The sequence below is a fragment of the Peromyscus leucopus genome, chromosome 2 (assembly GCF_004664715.2).
Source record: "Peromyscus leucopus breed LL Stock chromosome 2, UCI_PerLeu_2.1, whole genome shotgun sequence".
NCBI classification, from domain to species: domain Eukaryota; kingdom Metazoa; phylum Chordata; class Mammalia; order Rodentia; family Cricetidae; genus Peromyscus; species Peromyscus leucopus.
The window spans coordinates 135,296,009-135,320,008 of record NC_051064.1 but is presented as its reverse complement, the minus strand read 5'-3'; the positions used below and the strand labels follow the sequence as shown (position 1 = coordinate 135,320,008).

Sequence of the window (24,000 nt, the reverse complement as noted above, 5' to 3'; positions counted from 1 at the left end):
TATTTTTTAAGATTCCGAATGCTGAGGAGAAAGGTGGGCAGTGGCCTCCCCCAGCAGCAGCCGCATGATGGCTGGGTCTGAAATCCCGAATGGATCCAGCCTGATGTCCCCGCAGCTGCACGTGGGGGGAAATGCCCACCTCGCTCCTCTTCCACCTTTTTACAAGTAGTCTTCCGAGGACCAGCGTTTCCCCGGCTCCGTCCTGCGCTTCACACTCCTAAGAACTGCCTGATCTCAATTGCATTAAGGCCTTCTTGACATCACCCGGTTCCCTGGGTGCCCAGTTCTCTCCCCTGGCCCACCAGGGGCTCAGTCTTCACCCTAGCAGAGGAGGAAGGCTGGTAGCCAGCCCTTCCCTGAGCCCAGCTCCCCTGCCTGCTGCTCATGAGTCACCCCAGGAGACCGCCTCACAGTCTCTGAGACGCCCTGCAAGGACCGTGCGCGTTTTTCTCATGTAGTTCTCACTGCAAACCAGTGAATTGGAAAATCGCCCCTATTTTCAGACCAAGACACTCGAGTCCTAGGAAAGCAGAGTGGCTTCCCAGGGTCACTCAGAGTACTGGAGTTGTGAATCAAACCACATGACTCCATGGGTTGTCTTGGTTTTGGCAGATACAGCATCCCTGCTCATTTTCCGTGGTGGGAAAGAAATCCTTTAAAATCATGACGACTCCTGCAGGTTGTGGTGGTGCATGCTCTTAGTCATAGCACTCAGGAGACAGAGGCAGGTGGCTCTCTGCGAGTTCGAGGCCAGCCTGGTCTACAGAGCAAGTTCCAGGACAGGCTCCAAAGCTACACAGGGAAACCCTGTCTCAAAAAAACAAAACAAGATCATGACTCATGATCTGACCAAGCAGAGCAGGTGCCAATAGCTCTGACAGGTTCTTTGTCCTGAGAGGCAGTTCTTCCATGAGCCCCACAGAGATGGAGGGCACCTGAGCGCTTCGCAATGCCTCTGCCGTCTTGTAGGCATGGTGCATGTGTGCCACCCAGCCTCCGAAGGGGCCAGAGTGGACTCCACACTGAGCAATTCTGGTCTTATGTGAAGTACCGGTTGCAGGGGCTTTCTGAGTCTTCTTCTGATGCCTCTGCACATCCCCAGCTGCCATCTGGTCACTCCTCTGTCTCTTTGTCCCCCCATCCCTCCCATTACAACATGTCCTGTAATAAAATTGGAGAGTCTAAGGGAACTTGCTGCTTCTCCTTTGAGCAGGATGCTCGGTTTCTGTCCTTCCAAAGTCTGAATGCTGCCCCTGTTGGGAGATGGGCAAGGATGGGCACATTTGAGCTGGACTGTCTTTGGAGCCTTGTCTGTCAGCAGAGGGCTTGAGTGACTTGCCTAAGGTAAGTCTGTAACAGATAGAATGATAAAATATACCAAGTAATCTGGACCCTTGTGTTGAGAACGGTCCTGGAGTTAAGCCAGTTGTCGTAGAAGCTGAGCCTATGACAGGCATTAGGTGATCAGAGGAGGAAGTGCCCCTGTAGAGGACAGCCCACTGGGTAACGGTGCTCGCCCCCAAGACAACCTGAGTTCAGTCTCTGAATCTCACGTGGCAGAGAGAACCGGTTCCTAGTTGTCCTTTGACCTCCACATGGGCACCCTAGTGCACACACGGTGGGGAGGGTGGAAGGGAGGGAAGACCTGTGAAAAGAAGGCTTGAGTCAGAAGAGGGCAAGGAAAAACTGCAGAGCCAGAGAGCGTCAACGCCTAGCCTTCCACAGAGAAGGAAGGGCTCTGGACTAAACCCCTCTGCACAGCCAAGCCAGCCTTTTGTGCTTGTATCACTTTGACTAGCATGGTGAGGTGAAGTCAGTTTCCAGGTTAGGGGTAGACTAAACCACTTGCATATCTTATGGGGACCAGAGCAAAATGAAGTGCAAGAAAAATGTAAGAAACGTTTAGTTGGGTGCTACGAAGTGGTGCCTTTGTCACTGATAGGCTGTGTGACAGTGATAGCCTGCAATCAAAGGACCTGAGAAATTCCTGTTCTCTGGAACTTGAATGGCGCCCCATCTGTGTTTAGATGAAAATGTTTACAATTGTGATACAACTGCCCTGGGATTCAGCACGGTAGTAACGGTGCAGGTTTACAGCCTGAAGCAATAGTCTATACCAATTCCCCTAGGTGTGTAGTACACTGCTTTATGTAGGTGTGTGTTAGTACACTCTATGTTTGTATAACTCAGTCACCTAAGGACACGTTCCTCGGAGAGCACCTTGTCTTCAACAACGGATAACTGTAATTTCAAGGGGACAACAATAGAGAAAGAAAGCATGTATGGGCGTAGTAAGGCAGATCTGGGCGTAGTGCCCATTGGGAGTGACTGCATCGGGCTGTCCACCCACGAAGCCAGCAGATTTGTCCCTGGCAGATGGGGATTGCAGGCTTTGGGACCAAAGGAAGGCAGCTGGCGAGTCAGGCAAAGCCATGTACTGAGGGCAGAGAATGAAGTGTCCCATTAACTGGATGCCATGGAGATGAGCGAAGTGAGCTTGTGAGCTTGGAGGGAGTCTCCCGGGTTCATCAATCCACCCCTCTAATCCACAAACTGAATTATGCTGCATGCGTGTGTACGTGTATGCATGTGCGTGAGACAGCGAGCTTTTAAATAGAGGAAAGCTACTCCGAAGCACTGGAGGGCGTGCGTCAAAGGCGAAAACAGCCATTTTTGCTGGGGGCCGTGTCCGGGAACCATGAAATGGGACGAGAGTCCAGTTTAGTCAAGAATGCCAAGACGAGGATTCGGAGACTTGCAGCAACAGTAGGGGCGACACCAACTATTTAAGGCGCTGAGCTGCAACACGGGCAGATCACGGCTGCTCAGAAGTTTGTAGAGACCAAAGGTGGGAAGGAAGACGGAAGCAAAGTCCAGCGGCTGAACGCTGGGGCTCAGCGTCCTAGGAGCGACCGGCATGGGGGGGGGGGGGGGCGGCCTACAGGGGGCGTGGCCCACAGAGGGGTGTGGCCTCCCGGGTGTGCCGTCCACTCAGAGACCGCGTCCGCTCCGGCCCCTTGCTAAGCCCGCCTCTCCCGGGCGTGCGGCATGAAGCGCAGCTGCAAACGATTGCTTCCGGAGGCGGGCTGGCGGAAGTGACGTTGGAGGCTCGGCCGCCTGCTGGAGTAGGAGGGGCTGAGGTGAGTCCGGAGCTTGAGTCTGAGGTGAGCCCCGCGCCGGGCAGCGCGGCAAGCAGGCCCGGTGGGCGCCGCTGGTCCGCTGGCAGCGCCTCCGTCCCGGCGCACGGGGAGCGCGTGATTCCTGTTCCCGTGCGAGTTCTCGCGGGAGTCGCCGCTGTCTGCCTCCCCCCTCCCCCGGCGGGGACACTAGTCCTGAAGCGTAGTTGCTGGCCAAGTCCCCCGGCCGTTGGGGACGACCCGGCCGTTCGAGCGACCCCAGGCTCCGCGCCCCGGCCGCGTGCCGCTTCTGGGACCTACCCCGGCCCGGAGGCTCCGGCCCGGCCCGCGGGTCCAAGGGCCGCGGGACGGACGCGCAGTGAGGACTTGGCCGACCTTGGCCTGGGCGGGGTCGCCTTCGCGGGGGCGGGGGGCGCGTCGTTGGCGGCCGTGAGGCCCTGCATCCGGCCGGCCGGGGGACCCTCGCCCCTTCCGCGCAGCTGTCCGCCGGGCACCGCCGGGCAAACTTTCTCCCTGGCCCAGGACCGCCGGGGTCGAGGCCCTTCTTGGAGCCGAGCGGGTCTGCGGGGAGAGACGGCGCGTAGGGACGCGCGCACTGCCACCGCCGAGGGGGCCGCGGCCGCGCCGAGGTGCGAAGACCCGCGTCTGCGGGCCGGGCGAGGGCTAGCGGGCACGCGGGGGGCGGGGCCTCGGTGCTAAGTCAGTGTCGCCTACAGCGGTTCCTTGGAGCCGGGCGCTGGCGGTGCTCGGCAGAGGCCGTGCCGTGGGCCGGTTGGTTACTTCCTTTCTGTCCCGAGCGGCCCCAGAGGCAATCGAGGCGGCTGCGGTCTGAACTGAGGACCCGGCGGGCGTGATGTGTGAGCAGAGCGCTGAGGGACTGGGATGAGCTGGATCAGGGTTCCGCGGGGTCCCACGGAGGCAGTGGTATGGACTAGGACTCGGAGGGGGCCGTGTTGGGAGCTGACAGCCCCGTAGCATTGTGGACCAGCGCAGGGGACGAGGGAGCGTGGCCCCAAAGCGGGCACTGGCCAGACAGTATCAGAGCTTGGTTTGGAGAGCCAGAAGGTGGGGTCCAGCCATTCGGTAGGCCCTGCTGGCAGGAGGGCTGTGGAGTCCAGGAGAGAGCTGAAAGATTTAACGCCAGAGAAGTAGAATGAGCATTTATTAAAATCTGCCTTCGCCTAAGGATTAGATTCAGATGGAGTCTTTGGAGATGAAGCAAGATAGGAGTGGATGTAATGACAGGAGTTAGATGGCATTCAGCAAGAAGTCTGTCACACAGGGACTTTGTAGGCTTTGGCACACATACCAGAGCCTAGACCAGACTCTGGGCACTGTCTACCGTACAGCCTCTGAGTGACTGACCAGACAAGTCCTTTCCTTTCTCCATGTATATCATAAGATGGCAATTTTCTCAAGGTAGAAGAGGAACTCCAGATTTTCCTGAAGAGATACTGCCCGTCAAGTTCAGCTCATCCCTGTTCAGCGCAGACCTGGGCACCCCAGTGACTTCTAACGCAGGCATTGCAAGCCCTCACGACAAGACCCTTGGTCTGCCTTTTGCAGTGTCTTAGGATAGATACTCTGTCCTCTTTTACAAATCCTTTGCTTCCCCACCCTTCCCCAAACTCAAAATGGGGTCGTAGACTGTAGTTAACTCATATGCCCACATGCCTAGTGCATCTCTTGACGATGCCCAGCCTTCCTTAGAAAAAAGGTATATTCGCTGGGCGGCAGTCGCGCACACCTTTAATCCCAGCACTTGGGAGGCAGAACCAGGTGGATCTCTGTGAGTTTGAGGTCAGCCTGGTCTACAGAGCAAGATCCAGGACAAGTACCAAAACTATACAGAGAAACCCTGTGGGGGGGGGGGGATGTATATTCTTGGTGTTTGACAGACATAAAGCTCACTGACTGAACTTCCATGCCAGGGCAGCTGTGAAGAGTGCAGTCAGGAGTATTGCTTTGTATGTTCATCTTAGAAATGAGTTTTTAACAATAAAACTTAGGAGTTACTGCCTTGTTTTAAACTAAGCACTTGTCATCCACCTACCCCAATTTCACTGACCTTTAGGGTAGCCTAGAGTGGCAGATTTTCTCTTTTTTGGGGTGTGTGTGTGTGCTTGTTTTGTTTTTTTTTTTTGAGACAGTTTCACTGTGTAACAGCTCTGGCTGCCCTAGAACTCGCTCTGTAGACCAAGCTGGCCTTGAACTCACACAGATCCTCTGCTTCCCAGGTGCTGGGATTAAAGGTGTGTGCCACTACTGCCCACCAAGTGGCACATTTCCTTTTCCCCATTTTACAGATGAAGAAACCAGTATTCAAAAGCATTGAGACACAGTCATAGAAGACCAAGCAAAAATTAAAAAAAAAAAAACTCTTGCAGCTGGAGGTGTGGTTCTGTGACAGAATGTTTACAGTTGGGTGATGCCCATTACAACCACTTAAATCTCTTCCAGTAGACTGGAATTAACATGAGTTGGCTATTGATTCTTTCTTACCCACTTGCATTCAAGAATAAATGCTTGGACTTGGATGGTACCTGGTTTTGCTTTCCTTTGAGCTTTGTAACCTCCAAAGGGTTCTGACTGCATCTTCCAGGCTTTGCCTCGGTTAACCTTAGAGCCTGGAAGTTTCCCCAGGTTGGCCAAGCTTTCTCAGCAAATCAGAACTATAACCTGTTTAGAAAAGCCAGTGACAAGCAAGGGCAGCCTCGTGGGCTGGTTTTCTTCCTTTAAGCATTGGAGGTAGTTTTAGCAATGGCTTTGCAGAGGCTTGTTTTGTGACCACTGAGTCCCTACTCTCTGGGGTTTGTGTCACAGGAAAGATCTCATGCTTCCGGGAATGGCCTGATATGAAGGAGTCATACTTCCAGGTTTCCGAAGCTGCCCTGTGGGTGCCTTGTCCTTCAAGTGCAGGAGCCGGCTGGAACTATCAGGAATGGAAGCCAATGTGGTAAGGATTCCAAGGCAGGGGGCTAAGAGAGCCGAGTACTGAACTTGCTGATGTTCGAGGCCCTGAGATGCCAGTTCATTTTAGCTTTTCACTGAAGCCCTGGAATTTGAGCGAGCTGTCATCCTACTTCCTTGTGGAACACTTTATGGGTCTGTGCTTTTACTTTTGTATGCAGAGGAACATGAGGGAACCAGAACAGTCTGTACCCCCAGCTAATTCTGGTTCCTTCTCTGGACCCTCCCAATTATTGACTACTTTAGCAGCACCAGGTGTAGAAACCGGCCCTTACAACTGACTCACTTCCAGAGAAAGGCAGGCAAGAAACAGTAGTTAGGCTCACTCTGAGGTTTTGGGGTTGTCCGTCTCTCTTCTCCAGACTATCCCAATCTGGCAAAACAAGCCACATGGGGCTGCTCGAAGTGTGGTCAGAAGAATTGGGACCAATCTACCCCTGAAACCTTGTCCCCGAGCATCCTTTGAGGTGAGTACTGGAAGGGTAAGGAAAGGAAAGGAGTATGGGAGGAGATGCTGCTTCTGTGCTGGAGACATCTTGTCAGTTGCCAAGGCTTTTGCCCACTTTCCTAATGACTTTTTCATTTCCTGAGTGCTTATATAATAGATCCTGGTCATTGTGCCTTTCTGATTGCATACAGACATGTGACCACAACAATCAGATTGCAGTTGGTTCATAAATTGATAATCTTTCATCTTACCTTTGTTGCTGCTGCTAAGTGACTCAGATCTTACAAGCTTCCAGCAATGCATTTTATCAAAGCAGGTCAGAAAGCCTTTGCTAAACCAAATCTCCAGATGACGTACATCAGAGCTGAGGCATTGTGTCCTGGCAGGTCTCTCTCTACATGAGTGCTGTGACTCTTGAGTAGACCTGCTTTTCTCACCAGCCCTATGAGTGGGCCACTTAAACTCTATTTTTAGTGTTTCTCTCTGGCCTCAAATCCCCATCCTCTTCTTTCTGTCCAAATATGGCACTGCATTACCGGGCTGCTTTACAGGCTAACCTCTGTGTCTATGGAGGCTTTAGCTTCCACTCTACAGCATAGATTCCTGTCTGGACTAGGTCTCTGAGAACTGCTTCTGTAGTAGAAAATGAAATAATGTTCATTAGATGGTGGTGCTTGCCTTTAATCCTAGAACTTGTAGGGCAGAAGCAGGAGGATCTCTGTGAGTTTGAGGCCAGCTTGGTCTACAGAGTGAGATCCAGGACAGCCAAGGCTACTCAGAGGAAAAAAAGAACTCCTGGTGAGGCACCAACTATGTTAGATAGTTAGGGTAGTGAGTATGGGAAACAGACATGAAAGCATTGTTGGCACACAGAGGAGATAGAAACACATGCATGAAAGAATGTGGGCCTTGGGGAAAGAGAAATGAAAGAGCAAACCCCCCCCCCACACACACACGTGTGTGTGTGTGTGTGTGTGTGTGTGTGTGTGTGTGTGTGTGTGTATGATGATAGCTACAGTCTGTGTAGGAATGGAATCCTGAGTTAGAAGTGGTATCAGGGTTGGTGTTAGGATTAGAAGTGTATAGTTACTTGACTAGTGTCTCATTACTATCCAGAACTGTCAAAAGTTTTCCCACATTTGACTATACCCATTGTCCAGATGCTGCTGAGCAAAGGCAATTAAGGACACGGGCTCTTCAAAGGAGTATATATGAGCACTATTAACATTTAGTATATGGGGCTGGAGAGATGGCTCAGCAGCTGCTCTTCCAGAGGACCCAGGTCTGATTCCCAGCACCTACTTCACAGCTCATAGCTGTCTGTAACTCCAGTTCTAGAAGATCTGACACCCTTTTCTGGCATCTGCGGGCACCAACATGTACATGGCACACAGACATGCATGCAGGCAAAATATCTACACACATTAAGCGGGAGAATTCACGTCAGTCCATTAAATAGCCTGATTTGTAACCAGGAAGCTTTCTCCTTACTCTAGGAAGCCTTCTTCACTCAGTGCTGGATTAGCTGTCCCATTTTGCATTAATCTGATTAGCTCCCCTCATGTTGGGTAAATGTTGAATTTTGCTTTCCTACAGACTCTACCTAACATTTCTGACCTGTGTTTGAGAGATGTGCCTCCAGTCCCTACTCTGGCCGACATTGCCTGGATTGCTGCAGATGAAGAGGAAACATATGCCCGGGTCAGGTAGCTGAGGCCGTAGCTGCTCTGCTGGTGATGGGGAGTTTCTACCAAAAGTGGCAATCAGCAAGGAGGGTGTTTATGAGAGGCTGAGGCCAATAGGAATGGGCTTAGAGAGAAGCAGTAGAGCCTGTGGGGTGAAGGAATTTAATCAGGGATACAGCGGCCAGTTGTCTGTAGTAAGACATTTTTCTTTCTCTGGCTTAGGAGTGATACGCGCCCGCTGAGACACACCTGGAAGCCCAGCCCTCTGATTGTCATGCAACGTAATGCCTCAGTGCCCAATCTTCGTGGGTCTGAGGAGAGGCTCCTGGCCCTCAAGAAGCCAGCCCTGCCTGCCCTAAGCCGCACCACTGAGCTGCAGGATGAACTAAGCCACTTGCGCAGCCAGATTGCTAAAATAGTGGCGGCAGATGCAGGTAGGCACCCCACTGAGGACGTAGCATAGCAGGCTATCCTTTCCCCTTCCCTGGTTATTGAGCAAGATAAGGATGAGAAAAATTATAGTCTTTGATTCAGGAAGACTTAGGCCCCAGGGCTCTAGAGTTGATGTGAAGCCCAGATATTCTGTAATATCCTTTAGAAGATGTCCACTAATCATTTGTTGATTGGTTTGATTAGTAACAAATTTTTAAGTTAACCTGTCACACTGAGCAAATTCCTTCTCTTAGCTACAAAATCTAATACCCTCTTCCCAGCTACTTTTAAGATCACATATCCCATGAACCCAAAGAACCCCCCCCCCTTTTTTTTTTTTTTTTTGATTTTTCGAGACAGGGTTTCTTTGTGTAATAGTCCTAGCTGTCCTGGAACTTGCTTTGTAGACCAGGCTGGCCTCACTGAGATCTGCCTGCCTCTACCTCACAAATGCTGGGATTAAAGGCGTGCGACACCACCAGCACCATGAGACATATCTCCTTAATTACCTAGCTCCCTTTCCTTGTCCTTTCTACCAGGGAGTTCTTCTCTCTGTAGCCTTCTGCATACAATTAAGGCAGAGCCACTGGAAATAGAGAGGAGCCTGCCTTAACCAGAGGCTCAAAGACATAGTTCCTAAACCTTAACAGCTAGTAGAGCACGTGAAAGTTGTAGTGTGGGGGGCAGTGAGATGGCTCAGCAGGTAAAGGCACTTACCACCAAGCCTAACTACCTGAGTTCCATCCCTAGGACCCACATGGTGGAGCAAAGAACAGACTCCTGAAAGTTGTCCTCTGACCTACTCTGTGGCAAACCTGTACCCACACACAATAAATCAATGCAATAATTTCTTGAAAAATTAAGCCATAGAATATGAAAAATCAGTGTCATTTCTTAGGAACTCTGAAGACAGTTGTCTCAATTAAAATTGGGAAGTTTTGTCTAGAACACTTTGAGCTCATAGCAAAATTCAAAAAAGTCAGAACACTGACACAGTTGAGAAAATGACAAATATAGGAAATGCAGGCCTTGCTTAGCTTCAGTTTAAAACAGGGCAGCCAACCTAAAGCTCACTGCATTGGGAGCATTTAGGAGTCGTGACTTTAAGTGGGAAGGAGTTTCCTCTCTTGGACACTACAAGAGCCTGTGCTTCTCTGCCTATGTGGAGCCCTCAATGGGAGCAGAGTGGGGAAGGCTCCCTTGGGGAGGTCCCACCCTTGGCACTCTAGGAATGTCATGATGTGAATTCAGGGAATGAGTGTGTTCTGTAGGCAGTGTTTGTGAGATCACTGCTTCATTGCAGCCCAATGTCCATTATATCTGTTGTTTTCTCTTTCAGCTTCGTCTTCATTAACGCCAGATTTCTTATCTCCAGGAAGTTCAAATGTCTCTTCTCCTTTACCTTGCTTTGGATCCTCATTCCACTCTACAACTTCCTTTGTCATTAGTGACATCACTGAGGAGACTGAGGTAGAGGTCCCTGAGCTTCCAACAGTACCCCTGCTTTGTTCTGCCAGCCCTGAATGTTGCAAACCAGAACACAAAGCTACCTGCAGCTCGTCTGAAGAGGATGACTGCATCTCTCTGTCCAAGGCCAGCAGCTTTGCAGACATGATGGGCATCTTGAAGGATTTTCACCGGATAAAACAGAGCCAAGACCTGTGAGTATCTGTTAGGAGCTCTGGTAATCTTTTAGTCACTCATGGCTAACAAGGTAATCGTGTTATTATATTCACAAAGCTTGCTGACTGACTAGGGCCTAGTTTGTGGAAAAGCAAGTTTCCATTTGTTCTGTTAAGTCACCTCAACCAGCTGTTAAAGACTCAGCAGTTAGGAGCACATACAGGGAGGCTCGGTGGTTTAGAGCACTAGCTGTTCTTCCAAAAGACCCAGGTTCAATTTCCAGTTCCAGGGGACCTGACACCCTCACAGACGTATGCAGGCAAAACATCAATGCACATTAAAAACAACAACAACAAAAAAAAAAACCTCAGTAGCTTTTTAGTTTGCATACTGATAACTACCATGTTTCAATATGCTCTACCTTTCAAAGTTGGGGGATTGTATGACATGCTAGTGTCTCAAACTAGTAGACTTTTTGGTGGAAGAATTGCATAAAGTTAGAGATTTTATTTTTAAATAAAATAGTTTGGCACTGGAAAGATGGCTTGGTGATTAAAGGGCACATACTGCTCTTACAGAGGACCCAGTACCCATAGTACCAGCTTCTGTAATCCAGCTCCAGGGGACCTTACACCCCTGGCTTCTGCAGGCACTTGTATTCACTCATATGATACTCTGTAATGCAAAACCTCCAAGTTCTGGGACTTGAGAACCAAGTGTTTGGTTTTGGTTTTTTTGAGACAGGGTTTCTCTTTGTGGCCCTGGCTTGTCCTGGAACTCGATCTGTAGACCTGGCTAGCCTTGAACTCAGAGATCCACCTGCCTCTCCAGAGTGCTAGGACTAAAGGTGTGCATCACCACACCAAGCTTGAGAACCAGTCAAGCTTTTAAGATTAATAATTAGTTCCTAAATCTGGCTGCCCATCAAAACTGCTCAGCTTTGGGGTGTTGGTTGGCTTTTAAAGACAAGGTCTTACTGTGAAGCCCTGGCTGGTCTGGGACTCATTTTGGAGAGCTCTGCCTGCTTCTCTGTTGGGATCAAAGGCATGGACCATTACACCCAACCCAGATTTGTACATAGTAAATTTACCAAAGCAGAATACCCAGAGAATGGCGCTGTGGTTGACTTTACTCAAGTCTGGGTAATCGGGGCAGGCCTGGAGTTGGAAGCAAGGCCACTCTCAGGACCCTGAAAAGTTTCCTTGGTAGACAAGCTCTAGAATTGCCTGAGGGAGCCTGCCCTTTGCAGTTTCTCCAAATGTGCTTAGCTACTCTACCAAGGATCTTGTTCTTGGGCACCTTAGTTGGAGATCGACCTTGATGGCAAGTACCCAGTATAGCTGTACTTGTTAGTACCGGGCAAGAAACTATCCTAGTCACTCTGGTCTTCCTGTCTAGCCCACAAAGGCTCTTTGGTCTCTCACTTCCCCAAACATAGCTGCTGCCTCACCTGGTTTTGGTCGCTTTGAGCCCTTCTTCTAGTCAGTGTTCTGAAACATGCCCCTTGTCTATCTCTCTGTAGCTCAAGCTGGTCTTGAACTTGCAATCCCTCTGCCTCTGTCCCCTGAATGCTGGAATTATAGATGTTTATTACCAGGTCAGCTTCTGTTACTTGGCTTTTTAGACCAAATTATATCCAAAATTTTTGCCAAACCTCTTCCATGTGTATCCTGGCATCTTTTTCTCTAATAGAAGTAGCCAGGTCAGCTTAAAGTTCAGAAATGTGATAGACCAAAGATTCTTCCTTTTACTTTCAGATTTAAAGTCAATCTTGGTCTTTGTGTATTGCCTCAAAGATCAGTAAGACACCTTCATGAAATGTGTAGAAGTTAACAGCTTCAGACAACTGTTTTCAGAGCATTCAGGACCCTCTCTTCTGTGATAAATGTGTGCCTACCCTAGAGTTCATTTTGTTCCCACAGTTCCTTATAATGTAAATGTTTTGCTATGATTTTTATCTCTTATTAAGAAAAAATCTCAGCTCATTTAAGGGAAAATGCTGGTAGGATGTCTTGGCACCAGAACTAGTAGGGATCAGAAGGGCTGAGCCAATCACTTACTGCAAGACCCTCTTGAGATTAGATCAGAACACCAGCAAATCGATGGGCCTTCATTTTACCCATATTTTATAGCCATGTAACAAACAGGCATTTGGGGCTGGAGAGATGGCTCCAGCACTGGCTGTTCTTCCAGAGGTCCTGAGTTCAATCCCCAGCACCCACATGGCAGCTCACAACCATTTATAATGGGGTCTGATGCCCTCTTCTAGAGTGCAGGCATATGTACATGCAGCCAGAGCACTCGTACATAAAGTACTTTTTAAATAAATAAATAAATAAATAAATAAATAAATAAATAAAAGGGCAGTCTAGTTAAGAGATGGGATCCAGAAACAGCTTGGTTTTAAAAGCCAGAGGTTGACAGTGACTCCATGTCTTGGTGCTGAATCTTCCCACGGGTGTAGGAACATGCACTGGCAACTGCTTCACAGACTAGCTGTGAAGATTCAGGAGGTGAAAAGTGCACACAGAGCATGACCCAAAACAGAGCAAGTACTCCCTAAATATGAACTCTTGTTGTGTCTGCAGGAGCCGGAGCTTACTGAAGGAAGAAGACCCTGCTGTGCTTATCTCTGAAGTCCTTAGGAGGAAGTTTGCTCTGAAGGAAGAAGACATCAGTAGGAAAGGAAACTGACAGCACTGACTGCAGATTCAGTCTCATGCTCCTGAACTTCAATAGCTGCCTTCCTTGCTGCAGATGTCTCTGCCTCAGAAGTCTGCAACAGTCTTGCCAACAAGCTAGGGCTTGGGCTGGAAGAGAAGAGCTGGATTATGTGTTACTTGCACTTAAACCTGACAGAAGCTAAAGTCTGTGGTGTGAGATGAGGCATTTGTTACAGGTAATCTGGTAGGATGGAGTGTCTGTTTAAGAGGTGAAGTTTGTTGTTTTTCTTAGTCTGTGTGCAAATAGGCCCTAACTGAATGCCTCAGTTCACTGCATTAGACTCCATAATTGGTCTCTCTGGACGCTTTGTGCACAGCTGTCACTCTCAGCCGCCTCCCTGCAGCACCACGAGGCTAATGGGGAGTGGCTCTTCATGTTCATATTCACAGGGACGATCTTATGCTGCTCCATCATAAACCCACACCAGTGCCCAGCAATCACCTTTTTCTTCTAGCTATAGCGGTCAGGCCACTGGGCCAGCCAAGACGTGGCTGCAGCAGGGAGGCCTGGGCTATTTTTTTCTTAAACATATTTTATAAAACTACAACCAGATCTACCCTCCCGGGCCTCATTAGTTCCACTGATTGACATTTTTTTTCTTCCATGGACTTAAGTCTAGGAAGGAGAAACAGGGAGAGAAAAGAGCATACCATCCTTCTTCTAGGACAATAACTGATTTCTCTGGGTTGGGCCAAGATTTTATTTACTGCATCATGCATGACTCAGGTGCCCTCAGGGCCCTTTTCTCTATGGTATGAATACTGCGTGTCTTGAGTTGAAGTACTACCTGACATTAAATGAAGGATTTGGAAAAATGGTGCATTTTCTTTGTCCATCCGAGTTTTGACCACAGTAGCCTTGGGGAGGGCTCCTGTTAATTGTAAGGTATGTGAGCTTTCTTAAACAGGCTCTTGACTTACTACTTTCTTGCCCTTAAGACAGTGGTTCTCAACCTTCCTAACACTGTGTTCCTTTAGTACAGTTCATGTTGTGGTAACCCCCAGCCATAAAATTATTTTCATCGCTACTCCATACTGTAAGTTTAACTGTTATGAATCGTAATGTAAGTATCTGATATGCTATCCCAAAGGGGTCATGACCCACATGTTGAGAACTACTGATTTAGGAGAAAATTTCCTAGGGCTAAAGAAATGACCCAAAGGTCAAGATTATTGGCTGCTCTTCCAGAGAACCAGGTTTGATTCCCAGCACCCACGTGGCTGTTCACAAGTATTTGTTCCTCCGGTCCCAGGGATCTGACACACTCTTCTGCCCTCATAGGTACCAGGCACACACATGAGGTACACAGACATACATTCAGACAAAACACCCAAACATCTTATTCTAAGGGGTTCCGTCCTCCTTTCCATAGAAAATTTCCCAAAACTCCTAAAAGCAATTACATCTTGTAACTTACTGTTGTTTGCATCCTGGAGGCTATTTAAGCCTTAGATGTCACACCTGTGATGAAACTGCTGCATGAACAGTGGTGCTTTGGGAGAAACACGGGCAAAATCAGTGATATTTGTGATTGGCTGACTTCAGGACAGTCACACCACTCCCTAAAAAGTTGAATTGGGGCCAGGTGGTGATGGTGGTGGTGCACGCCTTTAATCCCAGCACTCAGGAGGCAGAGGCAGGTGGATCTTGTGAGTTCGAGGCCAGCCTGGTCTACAGAACGAGATCCAGGACAGCCAGGGTGACACAGAGAAATCCTGTCTTTAAAAAAAAAGGTGACTTGGGCTGGCAAAATGTCTCAGAAGGGGGAAAAGAGCTTGCCACACAAGCCTGATGAGCTGGGTTTGGAACCCGCACAGAGGAGTCGTCATTCCTGGAAGCTGTCCTCTGTGTGGTACCTGCACTCACTCGCACGGCACTGTTGCCTTTTCTCTGAGCAGATGTCATTGTAGCTCAGACCGGTCCAGTACTCACTATGGAGCTTTGAGTTGAACTGAACAGATGAGGATCCTGTCTCCTAAGTTGTCATATCCAGCTAAAAGGTGGCTTTCTGAATTACCACTAGAGCCAGCTTTCCAGACATTAACCAGGATTCATAGCTTTCCAGTGGAACTTCCCTCTTTCTCGTGGAAGAGTAATAAAAAAGTTAGGTTATTACATAGCTCAGATTTGGGAAGGGGAAGATAAAGCAAACAACTTTTTAAAAATTGATTTCATTTTATGTGTATGAGTATTTTGCCTGCATGTCTGCGTGCACATGTGTGCCCAGTGCCTACAGAGGTCATGTGGGTGCTGGGAACTAAATGTGGGTCTAAGAGTAGCAAATGCTCTTAACAGCTGAGCCATCTCTCCAGTTCCAGGTAAACAGTGTATATAGTTAACGATTAAAAAAGAAAGAAATGTGGGCTGGAGAGATGGCTCAGCGGTTAAGAGCACTGGCTGCTCTTCCAGAGGTCCTGAGTTCAATTCCCAGCAACGACATGGTGGCTCACAACCATCTGTAATGAGATCTGGTGCCTCTTCTGGCCTATAAGCATATGTGCAGATAGAACACTGTATGCATAATAAATTTTAAAAAAAGAAAAAGAAAAAAATGATCATCTGCCATTTGACCTCCCCGAAAACCAGCTACACACGCCTGGGTTGAGGAAATAGGCGTCTCTTAAAATGCAGTTGGGAATAATGGTCCCAAGCTTATGCTTGAGTGGTCCAGCCAGAGGTGAAAAGAGCACTTTCTGTAAGAAGCAAAAACTGTCAGGCCTCTGAAAGACAACACAGGAGCAACTCTGTGAGCTGAGAAATGGTTTGAGTGGTTAGTGCTGTCCTGCTGTGGCAGTCCTCATCACATTCATTCATGGAATGCACCAGTCATCTTACTGAGGGAAAAGCATGCCTACCACACATTACTTGCTTTATTTACATGAGAGCAGAACAGTGTTCCATAATGACAACTGCTTCATCCCACGTGGCCTAAACCATCCTCTTTACCCAGCCTCACCCTACTTCCCTCCATCTCTGCCACTTCAAGATACACCCACACAAACATTTAGAACTAGTGTCTGATAACCTGGTTACCTTCAGAGTCCTGGGTAAAGAGCAGGTTTGGCTGCAGGTGTAACCCAGGAGGCCCATCTTGGCATTGAGCCTGAGGGCTGTCAGGAAACTGCTCTGAGCCTTGATTCCTAACATTGGTTACATCTTGAAAGGGCATTTTATTGTTGTGGGCGATGACCTGCTGGCCTTGGGAATCCTCAGTGAAAAGCTGACTCCAGGAGTCCCTGTCATTCCTTTCACTGTCCCAGGAAAATACAGAAAGACAAGGGCTTTTTGTCACTGATGGTGTTTTTTTCCTACTCCAGGTTTGAAGAGGCACGGGGGCCTGCCTGTTTTCCTTAGCAGACCCCTTTCCTCCCAGTTCAGCTTTGTCCAAGGGCTGACAGCATTTACCCCTAGATGGTCTGATGTGGCTTCCCATGCCTGGACAGTTAGTCTTAGATCCATGAATCCATTCCCTTTTCCTCCTGGCCTCTCTTTGGTCCAGCAAGCAAGAACTTTCCACATACTGGGTAGAGGAAGAAGCCAGGGAGGCTTTACTTGATCCAGCACCCATCAGGATGTCAGGCTGGGGCAAAGACATCATAGTCAAAGACGATGTTTCCAAACCGTGGTGGCTAGAAATCTGGGAAGATGGAGGAGAGTGTCCAGCTTCCTGGATGTCTGCAGGAGTTGAAGTGGCCAAAGGTGAAACCAAGCCATCATCCTCCAATCCCTGGACCAAACCGTCTGGCTGGGTTCTCTTGCACTCTTGGTTGATCTGATTTTCTTTGCGAGATAAAATGCTCTTCTGGTCATTGGCCATTCCTAATGAAACCAGAGATAATTACACTAAAAAATTGCCCTGAGCCAGATTTTGTTGGGTTTTCTGAAACCAGTATCAGCTACTATTATTCCCAGGTACAGAAGAGTCCTAGACTTTTTTTTTTAAAGATTTATTTATTTGTTATGTATACAGCATGTATGACTGCAGGTCAGAAGAGAGCACCAGATCTCATTACAGATGGTTGTGAGCCACCATGTGGGTGCTGGGAATTGAACTCAGGACCTCTGGAAGAGCAGTCAGTGCTCTTAACCTCTGAGCCATCTCTCCAGCCCTGAGTCCTAGACTCTTTAAATAACTTCATGGCTAATAGTCCTGTTTTCAATCTTGCTGTTCTCTGCTGAATGCTCTAAAACTTCAGTCATATATTCCCCTACTCAAACATGTGGATGCTTCCAGTGACCCATCTCTGCCTAATATGTCAAGTTTGGTTTACAGTCAGACCATAGCCAACTTCTCCAACTGTTTTTGTTACATGGTTTTTAACACAGAGCAAAACAGTTTTGCTTTTTTTTTTTTTTAATTTACTGTAGTTTCAACTGAACAATGATCCTGCCACTAGCTAACCACATACCCAAATATTATCCTTAAGGAAATATTCTCAGCAGACATTTTTGTAAGGTCATAAAAATCATTAACTGCCGGGCAGTGGTGGCACACGCCTTTAATCCCAGCACTCGGGAGGCAGAGGCAGGCGGATCTCTGTGAGTTCCAGGCCAGCCTGGGCTACCAAGTGAGTTCCAGGAAAGGCGCAAAGCTACACAGAGAAACCCTGTCTCGAAAAACCAAAAAATAAATAAATAAATAAATAAATAAATAAATAAATAAATAAATAAATAAATAAATAAATAAATAAATGTAGTTTTTCATGGGAACGCCAATGAAGATAATTAGAATGCTAAATCAACCAGTTAAAATCTGAAAACAAACTAGTGTCTAGCTAGTCCATTTCATTAAGTGTTCTCCCTTAAGGATGAATGAAACAGATTTCCAATCCACCCAAATTATATGAAGATACAATTTTAAAAAGCAGAATGTTAGACTTATTTTTTTCCTTCTCTAGTAAGTTACACTGCAGAACCTGTTCTGTAAGAACCCTCAATTTTTCTCAGAATTCAACAGAGTATATAAAATACACAAGACTTTGTAACTGGGGAAAGTTGAGGTTCTTTGAGGAGGTGTAGGGGAGCTTTCCTTGTGTAAAATAAAAGTATTATTTGGAGGAGGAGGAATAGTGCACATCAGTTTATACAGGGCAATCCTGAGGGACACCAAGAGTGGGCCCACTCCCCCAGTGTCCACCCCTGCACCTGGCTCTGCATGCTCCATCCTGCTCTGGGCTCTCAGGTATGGCCTTCCTCACTGCTCTATTGGTGAATACAAATATTTAAAATTACATGGAGCAGAACAGAACCAGCAAAGCACATGTATAATAATATACTTCTTTTCCAGAGCAACATCTACCGTTCATAAATGTTTCAACACAGAGAAATGAACACACTTGTTCTCCTCGGATAATGAATATTCCCAGGCTGGTCACCGTACCTGGTTGCAACGTGACAAAGGACGAAATACTCATCTGCGAGTGCCTCTTCTTTGAGTAAAAGAAATATTAGGTATTCTCTCTCCAGGAAGCAATGTCAGCATTTTGGTGCCTGGTTTGATTAAATGTGTCTGAGGGAGAAAAATAATTGAACCTATTACTATTAACACCAGTGACTCTTAGAAGCATATTAGTTTACCCTTGGGCCCAACTCATACCCTATTCTCTAGGTAGTTTGTACTGGACATCACCTCCCACTACTTCCTGCCATCTTGAGGATCCTTACTTTCAGGAATCACATATTCCAACTAGCCCAGTCTTTTCGATTTCCAACAGTTATCAGTAAGGCTGACCAAAGAGTCTTTATCAAAGTATCCAAAGATGAGGCACTCTCTTTTATATTTAGAAATAATTAATAATTAAATTTATATTTAGAAATAAATAATTAGAAATAATAAATAAATGCACTGGCATTTTCAATAGTTTTCAAATATTCACTTAATGGTTCAGAGCATGGCCATAGAACCACATGGGTTGGGTTCAAATCAATCTAACATCCCTTTATGGTCAAAGTCGTGAAGAAACATAAACAAACATAAAGGCAACATGACAAACCTATAGCCAGCATTGTGTTACATAAGGAAAAACTCGAAGCATTCACTAAAATCAGGAGCAAGTCAAAGGTGTCGACTTTCTCTACTCTGAACCAGTGCTAGCAGTCTTAGCTGAGAATAAGAGAAGCAAATGGAAGGGATACAAATAGGAAACATCAAAGCATCCCTGTTTGTAAATGATGATTACATATATAGAGTCCCCACACACTACCAGAAAACCTTAAGAACTGAGAAACACATTCAGCAAGGTGGCAAGATTATGGGAGCCCACAACTGACTCAATTTCCCAGTTTGAAGTCTATTCTGAGTTAATAGAGTTCAAGCTTGCTTGCTCCAAGGCTGTGAGAAAATCCTGATTAGCCCACAGGAAGGAACATACTATCTAGCTAGACACAGGCTGCTGATACCAGCCAGAGGTACATTGAGATAGAAAATGGAACTGCCTGCTCCTTGACGCAAGGCAGGACAGATAGTGGTTGAATGCCTGTGCTGTGCACTGTTCTACCTCTGTCCTTCAAAACTGTATAAGGTGACTGTGAAATAAACTCGGGACTGTCTGGCATTGATTGGCAATCCTCTCGACTCTGTTCTGTCTTCTTCATTGTCTCTACAATCTGCACGCCTCTACCCAGCTGACTCCGGCAGGCTCTAACACAAGATACAATAGCATAAATACACTTGTAGCCTTCCTGTATACCAATAAAAAACATGCCAAGGAAGAAATCACATTCAAAGTTACCTCAAAAAAGAACACCGCCGGGCAGCAGTGGTGCACACCTTTAATCCCAGCACTCAGGAGGTAGAGGTAAGCAGATCTCTGTGAGTTCAAGACCAGCCTGGTCTGCAGAGTGAGATCCAGGACAGGCACCACAAGCTACACAGAGAAACCCTGTCTCGAAAGAGAAAAAAAAAAAAGAAAGAAAGAAAGAAAAGAAAAGAATACCTTGGAATAAACTTAACCAAATAACTGAAAGATCTCTATAATTATAATGGAAACTTTAATAAAACACTCAGAAAAGATCTCCCATGTTCATGAATTGGAAGAACTGATCCTGTGAAAGTGGTTATCTTACCTTGGTCATTAATACTGTCAAGGAGGCAAGCTTCTGGGTGCACCCAGAAGGAGTTACCTAGATTAGGTTGGCTTCTGGCCATGCCTGTACAGGATTATCTTAAATTAACTGATGTAGGAAGACTTGCTCTTGAAGTAGGCAGCGCCATGCAGAAAAGGGAGAAAGCTGGCTGGTCACCAGCAGTCATTCTGCACTACCGACTGCAGACGCAGTGACCAACTGCTTCAAACTGCTACCACCAAGATTAGACCACCACAAGGTACTACCCTTCCAACTGTGAGCCACAATTAACCCACCGGAAACTTACCAAAACAATCTACAGATCCCGTGCCACCGCCATCCAAACACCAACATCATTCTTCACAGAAATAAGAAAAAACAACCTTAAAATTCATTTGGAAGCACTAAAGACTTTGGATAGCTACAGCAATCCTGAGCAAAAAGAATGCAGAAGAATCCATACCCGATTCTAAGTAATGCTTCAGAGCTGTAGTACTAAACAGCATGGCACTTGCACAAATATACACATGTAGATTATCAGACCAGAATAAAAGACCTAACATTAACCCAGCTACAGCCACTAGATTTTTTAATAAAGATGCCAAAAAATACTAACTGGAGCATATGGCCCTCCTCTTCTACTCCTGGGCATGTGCCCCAAGGTTAGAACCTACTGCAGAGATACTTGTTCATCCATGTTTGTTGCTGCTCTATTCCCAACACCAGGGAGAGGGAATCAAACCAGATGTCCACCAACAGATGAGAACAGGTAATGAAAATGTGGTATACATGCATAACAGCATTCTTCAACCTTAAAGAAAATGAAATTATGCAATTTTCAAGGAAATGGATGGTACTGGGAAACTTACATTGTGAATTAACAAAGCCTCAGAATACAAATACTGTTATGCTCTCATGAATGCGGACTCAAGTTCTAATTTGTACAAATATTTATGTGGGGAGTGAGAGGGTGTAAATTCCAGGAAACTAGAAAAGGGCCTATGAGAGGAGAAAATACAAGATTTGAGAGAAGCAGCAAGGGTAATAAAATGTGTGTGATAGTGAAAACACTACGAGCAGAGGGTTTGGGCCAAAAAAAGATGTAGGAATAAAGGTAGTACCAGGAAATGGAACCAAAAACACACCTTAAGCTTTGCATGCTAAAACACGGCAGTAAAATACAAGCCAGGAAAGAACACCAACACTGCACGGCAGATTCCCCCACTTTCTGCTTGGGAGCCCTTTCCAGGTCAGTGTGCACCCATGTTCAGAGTCCTGCTGTCTTCATGAACTAAGTCAACATGAGAGTGAGATTGGGGAAGCTGAAATGGGATTTGCAGTTCAGAGATGCCTCCCAGACATCTACAGAGATGCCTTCAATCTACTGCTAAGGCTACACTCACTTGTATTAGGGAAACGGCCCGCTGAAACTTCAGGCTGAATGATTCCCAGAGCTCACAGAAGGACAAGACACTGGAGTTCCACAACCCAGGTAAAAATAATCATGGTTTCCATGTCATATGTTCTCCTGCTGATGTGACCATATTTTTCCATGAAAGAGAGAGGTCCTTATTGCTTTACCTTGAATTTGTGAGAAATTCTGTCATTATCTTGACCAATACTGAATCCCCAAACTAGAATTCATGCACTTCTGCCTTCCTCCCTGGAGATGCTCACTCTGGAACCTAGCCAACACATTTGAAGACACCCACGCTGGCATATGGGTCTTTCAATTTTATGGGAACACACACATCTTAAATATGTAAAATATTGTGAATGATATTTGAGTATCTACATGCAAGACACTGAAGTGCAAACAAACAAAACAGACTCTGTCCTGGAAAAGTTTACAGCTTTGAAGAGAAAACAAGCTATTAATAGTTACTCCACATATACTAAATCCTGTAGAGAAACTCTTCAGGAAGCTATAGGTCAGAAAGTTGTAAGCCCTCAATTGGTGAGACGTTTGAGAATAAAGCTTTTTACAGGCAGGCTCAGTGGTGTAGGCCTTGAGTCCAGCACTCAGCAGGCAGAAGCAGGCAAAGCTCTGTTGAATTCAAGGCCAGCCTGGTCTACATAGTGAGTTCCAGGCCAGCCAGGACTACATAGTGCAATAAACAAAGTTTTTTGCTAAGCTGGTCATTATTAGTTACTTTTCTAATGTTGTGCTAAAACACCATGACCAATACAACTTCCAGGAATGTGTGTTTGCAATTCCAGAGGGTTAGGTGTCTGTCGTGGAGAAGTGTGGCAGCAAGCAGTAGGCATGGCAGCTGGAGGATCCCTGCCTAGCTGAGGATTCCATCTTGAACAGCAAGCGTGAGGCAGCGAGCGCAGCTAGAAACGGCACAAGTCTTTACACTCTCAAAGCCTGCCTCCACTGACACGCTTCCTCTAATCAGGCCACAGCTCCTAAGCCTCCCCAAACAGCACCACCAACTGGGGACCAAGGGTTCAAATGGCCAAGATTATGGGGATTTCTCATTCAAAGCACCAGTCATGTGATATTTTATTTTGTGCACCCCAATAAAACTTATCTGGGGATCAGAGAACAGAGCCAGCCACCAAATTAGATATAGAAGTCAGGCGTGGTGGCACACACCTTTAATCCCAGCACTTGGGGTCTCATGTCTTTGCTTGGGAAGCACACACGCCTTTACTCCCAGGAAGTGATGGCAGGAAGCAGAAAGGTATATAAGGCGTGAGGACCAGGAACTAGAGGCTGTTAAGCACTTCAGCTGAGATCTCTGCCTGGTGAGGACTCAGAGGCTTTCAGTCTGAGGAAACAGGATCAGCTGAGGAGTTGGCGAGGTGAGGTTGGCTGTGGCTTGTTCTGTTTTTCTGATCTTTCAGCGTTCACCCAAATATCTGGCTCTGGTTTTTGTTTGTTTGTTTGTTTGTTTGTTTTAATTAATAAGACTGTTTAGCAATTTGTGTAACATCTGGCACCCAATGTGTTTCGTTGGTTATGATAAAAGATAAGTTAGGGGCTAGAGAGATGGCTCAGAGGTTAAGAGCATTGGCTGCTCTTCCAGAGGTCCTGAGTTCAATTCCCAGCAACCACATGGTGGCTTACAAACATCTGTAATGAGATCTGCACCCTCTTCTGGCCTGCAGGCATACATGCAGGCAGAATACTGTATACATAATAAATAAATATTTTTTTTAAAAAAAAAAAAGATAAATTAGATATGAAACTTTAGACTCACAAATATAGGATAGATGATAAAATATTTTCTTTAATTTTACCAAATACAAATAGACTAGATATTGTAACTGTAATTCTTGCTTGATAACTGTTATATATAATTTTACTATGTTAAAACCTTCCTTTTTGATTAGACAGAAAAGGGGAAGTGCTGGGATGTCTTTCTGTACACTGTGAATATATGTTGTTCCCATTGGTTAATAAATAAGCTGCATTGGCCTATGGCAAGGCAGCTTAGAGGCAGGTGGGAAATCCAAGGAGAGAGACAGGAAAGAGAAAAGTGAAGTCTGGAGAGAGACGCCAGCCTGCCGCCCAAGGAACAACATGCCAGCAGACCAGTAAAGCCACAGAACACATGGCAAAACATAGATGAATAGAAATGGGTTAATTTAAGATGTAAGAGCTAGCTAGCAAGAGACCTGCCATAGGCCATCCAGTTTGTAAATAATATTAAGCCTCTGGGTGATTATTTTATAAGTGAGCTGTGGGTCTGCAGGGCTGGGTGAGGCTGGAGAAACCTTCCAACTACAGTCCTCTTTGGTAGGCACTAAAGGAGAGTCAAACAATGACACTGTCAGTCACAGCTGTCTTAGAATACCCGTGCCCTGGGGATCTACTGAACCCCTCAGTGGAATGTTAAAGAGTCTGAGAACAGAGAGGGCCTCGGGTACAAAGTTCGTTGGCTTATTCTCCTATCGCAAAATAAAG

At 46.7% G+C, this 24,000-nt stretch overlaps 2 protein-coding genes across 5 annotated transcripts in view; one reads left to right on the top strand and one right to left on the bottom strand.

Annotated features, from left to right (window-relative positions):
- Window positions 1–3,008: 3,008 nt before the first annotated feature.
- On the top strand, window positions 3,009–13,836 carry Mtfr1l (mitochondrial fission regulator 1 like). Of its 4 annotated transcripts, none has more exons than XM_028888116.1 (7): window positions 3,009–3,140; window positions 5,961–6,093; window positions 6,470–6,574; window positions 8,152–8,261; window positions 8,463–8,674; window positions 10,012–10,333; window positions 12,884–13,836. In XM_028888116.1, the coding sequence occupies exons 2-7, from the start codon at window positions 6,079–6,081 to the stop codon at window positions 12,987–12,989; spliced, it is 870 nt and encodes a 289-aa protein (XP_028743949.1). In that variant the 5' UTR covers window positions 3,009–3,140; window positions 5,961–6,078; the 3' UTR covers window positions 12,990–13,836. The 4 variants fall into 4 exon arrangements, with proteins under 4 accessions (XP_028743949.1, XP_037058953.1, XP_028743948.1 ...); XM_037203058.1 differs by having other exon boundaries at window positions 3,085–3,164; window positions 10,048–10,333; XM_028888115.2 differs by having other exon boundaries at window positions 3,085–3,164.
- A 2,014-nt stretch (window positions 13,837–15,850) lies between these two features.
- The window catches only part of LOC114705939 (aurora kinase A and ninein interacting protein), a 36,014-nt gene continuing 27,864 nt past the window's right edge, over window positions 15,851–24,000 (bottom strand). Inside the window, 3 exon segments of the mRNA XM_028888113.2 lie at window positions 15,851–16,838; window positions 18,400–18,441; window positions 18,444–18,528. Coding sequence (XP_028743946.1) covers window positions 16,030–16,838; window positions 18,400–18,441; window positions 18,444–18,528 — 936 coding nt within the window. The 3' untranslated portion in view covers window positions 15,851–16,029.